The sequence below is a fragment of the Stegastes partitus genome, unplaced genomic scaffold, assembly GCF_000690725.1.
Source record: "Stegastes partitus isolate 25-593 unplaced genomic scaffold, Stegastes_partitus-1.0.2 Scaffold302, whole genome shotgun sequence".
Taxonomy (NCBI): Eukaryota; Metazoa; Chordata; class Actinopteri; family Pomacentridae; genus Stegastes; species Stegastes partitus.
Window position 1 is genome coordinate 337,238 of NW_007578033.1, and position 14,661 is coordinate 351,898.

General features: G+C 40.3%; 1 protein-coding gene across 1 annotated transcript in view; it reads left to right on the plus strand.

Moving 5' to 3' along the window:
• LOC103358294 (IQ motif and SEC7 domain-containing protein 2-like) overlaps nucleotides 1–14,661 on the plus strand; it is a 216,696-nt gene that overhangs the window by 178,414 nt on the left and 23,621 nt on the right. The window contains exons 2-3 of the mRNA XM_008283200.1: nucleotides 11,257–11,425; nucleotides 13,731–13,898. Of these exons, the coding sequence (XP_008281422.1) occupies nucleotides 11,257–11,425; nucleotides 13,731–13,898 (337 nt within the window). The remainder of the gene's footprint in view (nucleotides 1–11,256; nucleotides 11,426–13,730; nucleotides 13,899–14,661) is intronic.

Consider the following 14,661-nt stretch of genomic DNA (forward strand, 5'->3'; position numbering starts at 1 on the left):
AGCCCGCGTCTGTTTTTCTGTTCTTTTTTTTGTTGTTGTTGTTTTTTAAGGTAAGACATGAAGTATCGAGACAATATTTGGGCATCAAGAGAAAACAGCTACTGAAAATTAAACATTGGAGTTATTGTTGCTAAGACCCCCCCACTACTCTGTCAAACATTTCTGGTGAGAACCTGCACATCACATCCAACAGGAGCATCAATATCAGTCCAATAAAATGACAAAAACATATATTTCACTCATTAATACCTGTGAATATTTGAACACAAAATCCATCCTCCTTTCTTTCATCATAAACGGTTCAGTCACTCTATTGAGCAGGTAATCCGTGCGTTTCACTTCCAACAATAAGTCCTGTTTTATCTCCATGGAGACTAATGCTGAAAGTTGGGTCTGTCCAATTGTGTTTCTGCCATAAGTTTTAATTCGCTGTAGGGCTGAGAATGTCCGCTTGCTTAACTAAAACAAAAAAACGAATACATTTACGATAAAGTTTTAGCTTGTGCAGGTCGCTTCAGACAGAAACCACTAGCTTTGGCTAAGCTCTCTGACCATCCAATCAGAGGACATGAAAGTGCTGACGTCATCGTAGGCCAGCTAGATTGCCCTGGGACCACCAACTCTCAATATTCACAACATATATATATATATATATATAAAGCAACATTTTCATTACAATGCATTTTAAGCTACCTGTGCCTGCACTTTTGATTCTTAAGGCCTCAGGGCAGATTTCTGTTACCCTGGCAACACATGATGGCTGACATATGATTGAATTAAAAAAAAAAGAAGCTCTAATATAAACATACACTGCTGGAAGCACCACAGACAAGAGACACGCCATGAAATGAAGAGAGTAGACTATTGGGAATAAAGTTAAAAGATTAATGGGACAATTTTACAACATAAGTCAGTGATTCGGATAGAGTTTAGGCCAGCAGAGAAGGCCTTGCTGGCCCTGATGGCCCACCATTGGTATTTGTAGACCAGAAGGCACATTATCATACATTCAGATTGTTGATGATCACAAACTAACCTCTGCAACTTTGGCAATCTCTTGCAGTCATGTGAATTAGTGCATGTAAAATTTCTAGTAGACTCACCCTGGAGCTTTGGGTATATATTAATCCAGATGATGATTTTTTAAAACTAAATCAGGTAGTTTTGGTGCCTAAACTTAGTCGTGCAGTTTCAATGCCCAAACTTAACCAAGTACATTATTTCAGACACCAGAACTGAGTAGGTATGAAAACTACTTGGTATTTCTGAAACGAAGTCCAGGTCCAGTTACTTAAAGTGAACTGAATAGTTTCTTTCGATGTCTAAACTTTATCAAGTAGTTTCAGTGTCTAAATTTAGACAGGTACTTTTGGTTGCCAAACTTGCCAAGTAGTTTATTTTTGGAAAGTAGTTTCAATGCCCAAATGTAGCCAAGTAGTTTTGTATCCTAAAATTCCACCAAAAGAAAATGCTACTAAATGGTGAGTAAAACCAAAAATAAGAGCAAAACTTAACTCCAGTACCAAAACCATGAAGTAGCCCACTACAAGGTCCAAGGAATACTACAAGGCTAGCCACTGGCAATGTCTCTGGGCTGACAGCAACTGGTAATGGATTTTTTTTTTTTTTTTTTTTTTATATATTTTTTGGGCGTTTGCCTTTATTTTAGAGTAGTAGAGATAGACAGGAAAGGAGGGAGAAGAATGGGGAGAAACCTGCAGCAAAGGGTCGTGGGAGTTGAACCCACGACTGCTGCGTCGGGGACTGTAGCCTGTGTTCATGGGTTGCCCACTCAGCTAGGTGACCTACAGGGGCGCCCAATAATGGCCTTTTAATTGGCTGACAACAAGCCAAGCAGATATATACCTTGCAGCAGTGTAGGGTGGGGTGGAGGGTGACCTTGACGGAAGCCAGTGTCAGTTGTGTCATGTCAGTGAACACATTGTATGTGTTGATTAAAATTTGCAGTGTCTGTCGAGCTTTCAGGGCTAACTCCAATAGCATGTCAACTTCACAATCCTATGGAAAACTTGCACCATTTTCCTAAATCCAAGCTCAAAAACTACAGAAGATAATGCTAAACACAATTTAACAAAGAAGGGGAGCCTTTGTGTAAGTAATTTCTTAGCACATAGATTAACTGACTAAATATTGACATGACATGGTTAACCCCTCTTTGCAGCGCCCCCTGCTATGTGGGTGACGATGCTACAGTTTATTTACATGTGAAACAATTTGCTCACTGGCCCAAACTAAAGTCTGCATCATACACATGCGGCTCTTAGAATAATTAGCAACCTAGTAGCTACAAACATGTGAAATTGGAGGTTTACATCTGATGCTGTTGTTCTTTTTAATTATTACACTTTCCTTGTTATGCCACGTTTTAACAAGATAAATTTAATGTATATTTGAAACTTCATTTCAGTGTCATTCTACCATATTTATAGTGCCCCTGGTTTTAGCCACATCCCATTTTAAATTCAGGAGCCTAGATGAGAAAGAGCTGGCCAAGCTTGTTGTGACATCACAACAGGCTGCAAACAGAATCTGCTTGTTTGGAGACACACTGATCTGTGGAAAAACTAAAGAAATGAGGGGATGGACTTTTCTCATATTTTGTGGGTCTCTAGACTCTGGGTAATTGTGCCTAAGAACAATGAAAAATTAGATTTTGCAAAATAAGGCCACTTTAATAGAAGTATCCTCCTTCTTTTTTTGGTACAACTGAGGGCTCCTTGTGGACATTTAGACACATTTACTTTCATCACCAAAAAAATAATTTAGTATCATGACAGCAAGAAAAAAGGGCCATTGTGAATATATGGCAATAATATGTTTTTGGTTCATTAATAACATGATTTTTTTCTAAACAAAGTCTGTGTTTCACATCCCATTTTTTTCCTCAGAGTAATCCAGTCATTTTTTCAGATTTGTTTAAGTGTATAAGTGCGAGCAACCACAGTTCTGTGAAATTTTCATAAGCGGTTATTAATTATGAAATTGCTGTTTTGTAAAATTAACCTTCGTGTCTTAAAAATGTGGCGGTGCCACTAAGAATCAACTCGGTGTTGCCTGATGTGACTATTTCAAGATTCCTGTTCATGCGGGCAGCGGATTGTCTTTATATTCTGGGTCCATTGGTGGAGTCGACTGTTGGTCGTAGGGAGCAGTGTGTGTGTTTGTTTGTGTGTGTGTGTAGGTGTGTGTGTGTGATTTATTAAATGCATGTGTGTATCATCGTGTGTTTCTGTGGGAAGTGGCACCATTACTTTGACACTGTAACCCATATAAATCAGATAGCACAGCAGTTTGTTTTCCAATCAGATTGTTGTGTTTTTGTTGTTGTTGTTTTGTGTGTGTGTGTGTGTGTGTGTGTGTGTGTGTGTGTGTGTGTGTGTGTGTTGTTGCTACCAGTGTGTTGTTAGTTACCGCCCCTGGCTATGAATGCAGGAACAGAACCGTGGCATGTGGTTAAGTGTGTTTTCCTGTGTGTGAATGAAAATTAGATTCGCGTCTGAAAGGAATAGCAGACATAGATCAGAAGGAAGAGTAAATATGAAAAGTTGTATTGAACTGACTTAGAGTGTGTGTGCATGTGTGTGAGTCTCCCCTGGACTCGTGGCTTCACAGGAAAAAGAAGCTGCCGAGCAGAGCCAAGGTTTACATGTGAGTGTCGTCATGTTTGCATGCTGCAGCAGGTTTATATATACAGTGATCCTACTGGATTGTACGTACTGGAATTGTGTTTTTGTGGTTGTAAAAGTAGATTTGTGCTAGACTACTTTGCAGTGATGTAGACTGGGCTCAGTAAGTGCACTGGTATATATATATATACCTTTTCTATTTAGGTGCATCCAAGTTTTTACACCACCCTTGTTGATGCTGACCGATACATTTGACTTTTTTTGTGACTTCCAGTACGCATTGGTGATTTATTAACATATTATGCAAATGATGGTAAACAATAACAAAGGTGCAGATGTCTATATATGGCTATATTATTTGCAGTATTGAATATTATTGTCATTTCTGACTCCTCATGGCTTCAGTTTGTTGCTGCCTGGTGCTGAAACGCTGCAGGGAGAGGGGCTGCTCTTCCAGCCACGCACCTGTCACAGCACAGGATGAGTTTCTAGGAGACATTGTGCCTTTTTTAAATTCAGAACCTCTGTTCCCAGCCTCAGCTTGGCTGCACTCTGTAATAATTGCATAATGTTGGCTGTTTTATCATATCTCAGTGTTTCCCACAGGCAGAGAATTTGCTTGTGGTGGTGGGTGGCGTGGTGTGACTGATATGCATGCAGAGAGTGATGCAGTTTAGATGAGAGAGAGTGTAACCCAAGTTGTTTTTCTTAAATTGCAGTTCACTAATGCTCCCTAAACACCTCAAATACATCAGTACACTTGAATTTACCGAACTACCCTAAACGCCATTCATGCATCAACAGATGCTAGAATTAGCAAATGTTCACTAAATATGTAATGCACATCAGTATATGCTTTGAGGCAGCAGTGCACAGAGAAGCCTCAAGTGCTGACTCAGTCACTAGACTTTGAACTTACTTTAAAGCAACAAGGCATTCAAATGTCAGATTAACTCAGCATTAACTGAGTGATTTAGAGACACACACAGGTAGAGCTGTTGAATGTCAGGCACATTGGTGCAACCAGTGAAAGTGGCTATGTTGATTCTCAATCATCCAGGTCACGGTAGTCGCAAGTGCGAAAGTGGATTTCAACTGGATTTCTCTATTTGGTTCTTAAAGATGTTTCACCTCTCATCAAAGAGGCTTTCCTAAATTCTCACTGACTGGTGGGGGTCCCTGGTATTGATTCTCTGATCACACAGTCACTAATCACATGGCTCATGACCCTGAGAGACAAAAAATGGGGCAAAAAAAGCTTGCAAACCACTCGTGGCACCGCTAACTAGTTTTTTTGGTTGGGGAATCAAATGGAAACCCAGATCTTTTCTGCAAAAAAAGATGATGTAATGTATTATGAGCAACTTTTAGGTACAGAACTTTAAAAAGTAGAATTTGGCACAGATGTGATGGCTCTCCAATGTCGGGGTCATCCCAAGTTTACTGTGTGTGACCTCAGCGTGCAGCAGCCTGCCAGAGGAAGCTGGCAGCGTGGAGCTCAGTGCACGGCTGGAGTATAAATCAAACACACCTCTCTCTAGTCCAACCCTGCAGCTGGCTCAGCCTCAGCTGGCTGAGGAGAGGATAGCAAGTAAAAGGAAGGAGAAGGAGGAAAGGACAGATTATGTAAAGGAGAAGGCAAGGCAAAATGATGTGAGAGGAGAGGGAGGAGAAGAGGGAAGGGAATAAGTGAGGATATGCAAAAAGAGAAAATGAGGAGGACCGAGGAAGGAGGGAAGTAAAGGAAGTGATAGGAGGAGAGAAGAGGAGAAGAAGGATGGAGGGAAGAATGAGAAGTGGTAGGAGGGGACTTGGGAGAAAAAGTGAGAAGCAGAGGTAGTGACAGAAAGGAGATAAGAACAATGATGAGGATGAGAGGATTTGGAAAGCGAAGACAGTAAGCAATTATCTAGAGTAGCTTCCTCTCAGTTTTTACTGCAGAGTCGCGCTGGGATTTATGTGCGCAGCCATTTCTCTGCTCTGTGTGTGTGTGTGTGTGTGTGTGTTTGTATTACTCATGTTGTGGAGACATTGACTGGGTGAGCATTTTATAAGGAACACCTGCCTATTCATGCAATCGTCCACCAGTTGAAAAGTGTAACCTGGTCTGATGAATCTTCATTTCTGCAGATGGAAGGTCAGAATCAGCAGCAGGAATCCATGAAGACGACCTGCCTGGTGCCAACAGTCAAGGCTCATGGTAGAGGTCTGATAGTTGGGATTAGTGTAGGACTGATACCAATAACTAGCAATTAAGCAGACTAGATTTGCAGAAAAAATGCAGATATTGGTGTCAAAATATAGAATAACACAAATTCCAAATGCCACAAATTAGGATTTGCATAGTTTTAATTCAACATTTATCTTTTGGTATTGATAGGCTCTTAGTCGTGATGTGTAACTAGATATCACTGTGGGTGAGACGTTGCTATTTTCACTACAGATGGAGAGAGAGAGGCAGAGCCAAAGTAGCATTTTGTTTTTAAAATTATTATCAGGGATCTTTTAAACAAACACCCATAACTGGTAAACTGCTGAATAGCCAAGCTGATAATCTGCAGTAATCTGTTGACCCCTTGTCATGATGTTGGGTTTTATTATATCAGTCGTGGTTTGAATGCCACAGCCTGTCTGATTGTTGTTACTGAGCATGTACATCCTTTTATGGCCAGAGTTTACCGTCCTCTAACGACAGCTTCGAATAGGATAATTCACCATGTCACAAACTGGTTTCACGATCTTGACAGTGTGTTCAGGGGACTCCAGTTGCTTCCTTTAAGGGTCAGTTCCATTATTCAATTCAGTTCAATTCAATTTTATTTGTATTGCGCATATTTACAACAACAAGTCATCTCATAGCGCTTCACAAAGGCAGAGACAGAAACACCCAACAATCCAAAACATCTGGATTCCCTATAAGCTTCAGCAGTCCGCAAGCAGTCCACAACAGTGGGAAGGAACCGAAAACCCCCGCAGGGGAAAAAAAACTAAAAAATTTTAGTTTACAGTTAAACAAGTTATTAGACGTTATTGTCCTTTTGTAACAGGAGGCATCATGGTGGGGGCAGCAGGATGCAGAAGGTGAGGCCAGCGGCTGTAGTTCAGGAGCTCCAGATCCAGAGACAGGAACTTTCCCCTGGGACCAGAGTCTAAATTAATCAGCTGGGGAATTATTTTACCCTCCAAAACGTTGCTGTTCAGAGGTTTGTGATGAAGTAAAAGACCTTCAGCTGTGAGCTTGCAGCGCTTTAATGTTTCTCATGGGTTGAGTACTGGCAGCATTTTATCTCAGCTAGCATTTTTTAAAATCTGTGCCTATATGCACACCTTGTTTTTTTTCTTGTTCATTGTGCTTTGAACGACTATAAGACTGTAAGAACCAACATTGTAGAACCTTTTTTTGTTGCTGTTTGCAACAGAGAAAACTAAGGATGTCTGATATTTGCTTTTTTGCCAATATCTGATATGCCGATATTGTCCAACTCTCAATTTCTGATTTTGATATCAATTGATACCGATACCGATATATGTGGGCTATTTAATTAATTTTAGGTAACATCTAGCGCTGGTCCGAACAGCAATATCTGGGCTCCGGATATTTGGACCCAATTAAAAATGAATATGACAGGACATTATTCATTTATTTATATTATTCGTTTCTTTATTTATTGACACAGTATAGGGCATTTAAACAAACTCAAATACAAATAAATACACATTTAGAAAATGACAAATTTACCTAATGAATTATATTATACGAACAATATCCATCCATTTACTATACACACTTAATCCTGACTTGGGTCGTGGGGGGCTGGAGCCTATCCCAGCTGATTTAGGGTGAAGGCAGGGGACACCCTGGAAAGGTCGCCAGTCTATCGCAGGCCCACACTTAGAGACAGACAACCAAGCACACTCACAGTCACACCTATGGACAATTTAGAATCACCAGTTAACCTCAGCATGTTTTTGGGCGGTGTAGGAGGAAGCCGGAGAACCCAGAGAGAACCCATGCTGCACGGGAAGAACTGCGAGGCAACGGTGCTAACCACCGAGTCACCTTGCAGCACGAACAATATTTATATATATATATTGTTTGTATATGTGTGTATATATATATATATAGGAGAGTTAGTGCAGGTAGAGAAAACATTACCTACTTCACAATAGATACTTCTGAGTGGCCTTGACAAAGTAAGAGGAGACTGTGCACCATTTTTCTCTCTGTGTCCTCATCCGGTAGCAGTTTTCTCTCAAACATCACCAACAACAACGTAACATCAACATATAGGCTAACATAACAAATCTCCATTGTTCTGTCTCCTGCACTCACATAGAACTGGAATTATGTCTAGGAGGCAAAGCCACTCATATGAAACCCAACTGGCCATCCCAGTGACCACCCCACATCTGCTAGATCAAGTTCATTCACTATAACTCGAATATCAAATTTTCAAGTGCAAATGAAAACAGCACTACACTCAGCAGCCAGATGACTGTGAGGCCCATCATTAACGTTCAATAATAACGTGCATTTACGTACAACACAGTACAGCGGTAACGTCATTCACTACTTTCACATTTTTTAACCAGCCTCTGTTCTAAAAGAGCATAATAGAATTCCTGAAATTCAGCCCCCGGCAACACCACTGGAAATAAAATCTCCAAATCCAACCAGTCACAGCTCCACAGCAGTAAGTCTAAAATTAACAACCTGGGGCTTTACGGATCACAGACACATTTAGTCGAATTTCATAAAACACTAAGTCACGTTCTCCTCATTACCAGGTCAGAGTGAAATCTGAAAAACTAAAGCAAAAAATGACAATTACACTTCCGGCTGAGTCAAACAGTAAATTAGAGAAAAATAACAGCCTTATAACAGTGAGTCAGTGACACTGATATCACTGAGCTATTTCTACAAATTCTCAACTGAGGCTCTACAAAATTTGATGTAGCACATCAAAACTGTATCAATTTTCATCACAGCAGTACCAGGAGGAATCTTCAGTGGACATGCCAAAGTTGGCCACCAAAAATGGCATTGAGGTTGTGTTGCAAAAACAGGTACGGCCCAGTCCCAGGTTGTATAAGATTGACCATCACGGAGAAATGTCAAACCTGAACCTGATTCTAACCTGAACCCTGAAACCAAGTCTAAACCCTCAAACAGCCCTTTAAATGTCCTCACCTTCAACAAGATGTCCTCACTCCCAAGGTCTAAAACTCAAATCTGTCCTCACAAAGATAGCTGTGTGCAAATACACGCACACATTGTCTCCCACACACTCATGCTGCGTCTCTCACAAACACAACACACTGAACACCCACAATCACACACACTGCACACCCACATTCACTCAAAGACACACTGCTGCTAGCCGTGAGTCACCCTCATGTGACTCTGTGTGTGTGTGCGTGTGCGTGTTAGCTTGGCAGTGCCCACGTGAGCTTCCCTGCCAGCTTCACGGGTGTCTTAGATTAAAAATGAAGAGCCTTTTTGATGATGAAAGGCACAAACTATCCATCACGCAGATTCTTCCTCTTCTCTCCGCTCTCATCTGCTCTTAAACTCATCAATAAGTTGATTGATCACCTATCGTTCTCAGTGTTTCTGTTAGTAGTAATCCATGTGTCAGGCGAAGCTGCTGACAGCGTCTCTCCGAGGATGTTAAAATGATGATGGATGTTTAGCAGTCAGCTGACCACTGGACTGGTTTATTCTGGTCCAGTTTGATCCAGTTTATTCTGTTTTCATCTGTCTGATTTGATCCAGTTAGATTGTATTTAGTCTAGTTTAGTTCTATTTGGTGCAGTTATTGTATTTGCTCTGGTTTAATCATGATCATTCAGGTTGAGTGTACTTTTATTTGATTTTATTTTGGTTTATTTTCGTTAGTCAATCCAGTTTAATCCAATTTTTATGCCAGTTTACCTGTATTTGGTTTGGATCAGACGGAGTTATATCATATATTTCTGCTTTGGCTCAGTTAAGTCCAGTATGACCCACTTGGTCTGCCTTTTGGTCCAGTTCAGTTCAACATATTCTAGGCTCTTCTGATCCAGTTTCATTCTGGTTTGTTCCACTTTTTCTGGCTTTGCTGACCTTGTCTCATTTGACTTGTCACTAAGTGTAATTTAGTCCAGCTGAGTCTCGTTCGGTCAAATTTGGTTTATTCCCATTTTGTCTAGATTGATCCAGTTCGTATAGTTTAGTCTACTCTTGTTCTAGTTCTCTGTTTTGGGCCAGTTTATTCAGGATAATCCCCCATTTATATATATATATATATATATATATATTTGATTCATTTCTTGTGTCTAGTTAAGTCTGGTGTGGTCCAGTTAGGTCTAGCCTGATGCAGCTGGTCCGGTGTTTTTATGTGTTTGATTTGTTTCAGTTTAGTCTGGTTTAAATTGGTTGGTTGGTTTGTTCAAGTAAATTCAGCTTTGTGGGGGTTTTTTTTGTTTGTTTTGTTTTTTGGTTTGTGTGGTTACAGTTTGGTTTACTCCCATTTAGTCTAGATTGAGCTGATTAGTATGGGTTGTTGCAGTTTGTCTGGCTTGGGTCAGTTTGTTCTGGATTATTCCATTTTTCTTGTCAAATTCACTTTAGCTTGTTTTATTCATCCACTGAGTCTAGTTTAAACTGACAAATTTAATCTAGATTGATTGATTGTGAATTTCTCCACTGTGAGATAAATAAAGGCATATCTTATCTTATCCTATCTTATCCACTGCGGTATTTATTTATTTTTTTTTCTAGTTTGTAAGGTTTGGTTTAGTTTATTTTAGTTTGTTTTAGCTTCTTTTGTTAAGCTGGCTTGAGTCTGGTCTTAACTACTTTAGTATAACTTGGTGCAGGTTTGGTTTTGTGAGTGTTTTTATCTGTTTTCTTCTTCTTTAGTATAGTCCAAGTCAGTCTAGTTTATTCCTTAGAGTATTCCAGTTTGTTTTGTCTGGTGTTGTTTATTCTGGTTTATCCCCCTTTTTCTGGTTAAATTCTCTTTGTCTTTTTTGGTTTATTCCAGTTTGGTCTGATTCAGTCTGTTTGATATTTTTGTTCTATTTTGTCTTGTTCCAGTCTAGTCTGATTTATGCCAGTTAAGTCTGATTTGGTCTTGTTGGAGTTTTTTTTCCACTTTGGCTGATTGGTTCAGTAAACTTTGTCAGATTCGATCCATCCTTGAATCTGGTTTGTTCTGGTTTAGTCCTATTTAGTCTGTTTAGTTGCTGACTTGTCTTCTACCATTTTTTCTCTCCTATTGCCACCACTTTCTTCTTCTACTCCTTTCTTATCCTCTTCTTCTTCTCTTGTTTCCTCTCTGTCATCCTCTTTTTCTCCTCTATGCATTCATCTTCTCCTCTTCCCCATCTCTGTTATTTTCATCCTTTCTCCATTCTTTCTTTTCATCCTCCTCCTCATCCTAATTCTGTTCTCTGTTATTTAGATCAACTTTCCATTCCTCCTCCTGTCTATGCTATTGTTTGTCTCCCACTTTTTGCTTCGTTTCTTCTGACACGACAGGAAACAAATAGTTTGACCTTCTATCAGCAGCATCAACAGATAAATAATCCTGTCTCTCTGTCGCTCCCTCTTTCTCTCTCTCAGTGTGGAGGGTGACCCTCAGTGTCCGGAGGCGCTCACTTTTTCTGATTCATCCTTCGGCCATCCGCCTCCCTTCCATCGCTATAGCAACAGCCCCCTTTCCAGCCCCTGCGACCCCTATAGCTCCACCTCCTCCAGCGGGCCCCTGGGAGCTTCTCACATACACAAGCAGGTACTGGCCCTAAAACCAAAACACACCACAACAGGTCTGCTGCCATTCAAGGTGCATGAAGTTTGCGATGAGGAGTATCACCCCAGTGTCTCCATACTGGGTGTTTTTGCCCAGTTGGGCTACTTTTTCTTTAATTGGGCGGATAAAAAATATATACATGCAAAAGATAGTTTAAACCGTAGAAATTGTGTCTGAGTTTCATGCTTTCCTTTATATGAATAAACACATTCCCCCAATAAATTCATGTGAAAAAGGCATTAATTGGTGCATGAAATGACACAAGAATGCAGGAAAGTATCTGACATTCAACAATGTGCTGTTCAAAACTACACCCATGACAATAATTTTTATTTTTTTCATGGTAGGTACTGATTAATAATATTTAGACCAATAAATTATAGTTAGACATGCTTTTGCAGTAAAAATGAAATTCTTGACATCTTTGTTTATGTTTTACATGTTAAATTAAAGTAGAACTATTCAACATTTATCCTTCAGTGTTGATTGTCTGTTACTCATGACGTGTAACCAGTCAGATAGTGCTGTGAACGGCACATTGCTCAGATCACAGAGCGACTACAGATTGAGATCGACGACTGCATCAAATAACTTGAGTCTGACAAAAGTAATAGTAAATAAAAATTCAATGAAAATTAAGCAATGAAAATCAGACATTGCTTTTGAACCATGGTTCAACAAAATTATTTTTAAAAATAAATTCATGAAACAGGCCTTGACAAAAATGATGGTACCCCTAGAAAAGACTGAAAATAATGTGACCATAGGGACATGATCAATCAAGGTGTGTCCTCTAATTAGCATCACAGGTGTCTACTAACTTGTAATCAGTCAGTCGGCCTATTTATAGGGTTACAAGTAGTCATTGTGCTGCTTGGTGCCATGGTGTGTACCACACTAAACATGGACCAGAGGAAGCCAAGGAGAGAGTTGTCTCAGGAGACTAGAAAGAAAATTATAGTTATGTTAAAGGTAAAGGCTATAAAACCATCTCCAAGCAGCTTGATGTTCCTGTGATTCCACTTGCACTATTATTCAGAAATTTAAATCCATAGGCCTATAGCCAACCTCCCTGCACGTGGCCGCAGGAGGAAAATTGATGACAAATGGAAGAGATGGATAATACGACTGGTAACAAAAGAGCCCAGAACAACCTCTAAAGACATTAAAGGTGAACTCCAAGGTCAAGGTACATCAGTGTCAGATCTCACCATCTATTGTTGTTTGAGCCAAAGTGGACTTCATGGGAGATGACCAAGGAGAACACCATTGTTGAAAACAAATCATAAAAAAGTCAGACTGGAATTTGCCAAACTGCATGTTGACAAGCCACAAAGCTTCTGGGAGAATGTCCTCTGGACAGACGAGACAAAACTGGAACTTTTTGGCAAGGCACATCAGCTCTATGTTCACAGACGCAAAAATGAAACATATCAAGAAAAGAACACCGTCCCTACTGTGAAACATGGAGGAGGCTCTGTTATGTTCTGGGGCTGCTTTGCTGCATCTGGCACATGGTGTCTTGAATCTGTGCAGGGTACAATGAAATCTCAGGACTATCAAGGTATTCTATAGAGAAATGTGTTGCCCAGTGTCAGAAAGCTTGGTCTCAGTCGCAGGTCATGGGTCTTGCAACAGGATAATGACCCAAAACACACAGCTAGAAACACCCAAGAATGGCTAAGAGGAAAACATTGGACTATTCTGAAGTGACCTTCTATGAGCCCTGATCTAAATCCTATTGAACATCTGTGGAAGGAGCTAAAACATGCCGTCTGGAGAAGGCACCCTTCAAACCTGAGACAACTAGAGCAGTCTGCTCATGAGGAGTGGACCAACATACCTGCTGAGAGGTGCACAAGTCTCATTGACAGTTACAGAAATCGTTTGATTACAGTGATTGCCTCAAAAGGTTGTGCAACAAAATATTAAGTTAAGGGTACCATCATTTTTGTCCAGGCCTGTTTCATGAGTTTATTTTTCAAAATAATTCCATTGAATCACGGTTCAAAAGCAATGTGTTAATTTTCATAGAATTTTTATTTATTGTTACTTTTGTCAGATTCAAGTTATTTCTGTGACCATTGTGGGCTTTTCTTTCATTAACCGAGGGGTACCAACAATTTTGTCCATGTGTGTATTTACTTGTTTCAACTCATCAATATGCTAAATCTGTTATGTCATATGCTAACATCATTGCATAGACATGAAACACTCAGTCAGCGTCCACTGAACGAACAAATTTTTAAAAACTATGTTTATGACTTATTCCCCTCTCCTCCTTCAGGGCAGCTCTCCCATCTCTTCCCCCAGCCCAGCAAGCCTCGCCTGGGCTCAGCGCAGTCGACACCAGCCGGCCAGCCTGGCGCTACGCAAGCAAGAGGAGGAGGAGAGCAAACGCTGCAAGGCTCTATCTGACAGCTATGAGCTCTCTACAGACCTCCAGGACAAGAAGGTGCGACGTTCCAGCAAGTCGGCCTCTTAGGTTTAAAAGCATCCTTGGCCTGATGGGGAACTCCTGTGAGGTGTTCATGTTGCAGTACATGCTTTTCAAACACACACCAGCAGGGAATAATGAAAAACACCCACACCTATTTCCTCACACAGACACCTTCGTGGGCTGAAGCTTGGTGCCGCGTCAGGATATGCCAATCTTATTTACCTGCACGGATTCTTTGCTACTTCTTTTGAATCTTCCTGTTTATTGTATATTTTTAGTGTTCGAGCTTTTCTGCAGTGCACATACTGGCAGCTTAGAGTCATATAAGGACACAAGTATAGGAAGTGAACAGATGGTAGATAGAAAAAGAAGAAAAATGTTCCTGAAAGTTAAAAAAGTTGTAAATGATGGAGTGCTGTCATTTAAGTTTGTCAACAGATGTGTTACAGGAGAATTGCAGTTTGTTCCACTGTATCCATATGGTCAGAAAAAGCTAGTACACTTAGGAAAATGTCCACTCCAAGTGGCTACTGTCTGTGTTTTCTTTCAGTTAGACAAAAAAAAAATCGGAATACTTCATGTCAAACTTTGGAAAACTACAGGGTGTTCATGCTAATTGTCCCATTCAGTGCCATCCACAAGCTGTTTTGTGCAGCTCCTCATTTCACCGAATCTCTACAGCAAATGAAGAGTTCAAAGTTAACAATTCAATTCAATTTTATTTGTATTGCGCATATTTACAACAACAAGTCATCTCATAGCGCTTCACAAAGGCAGA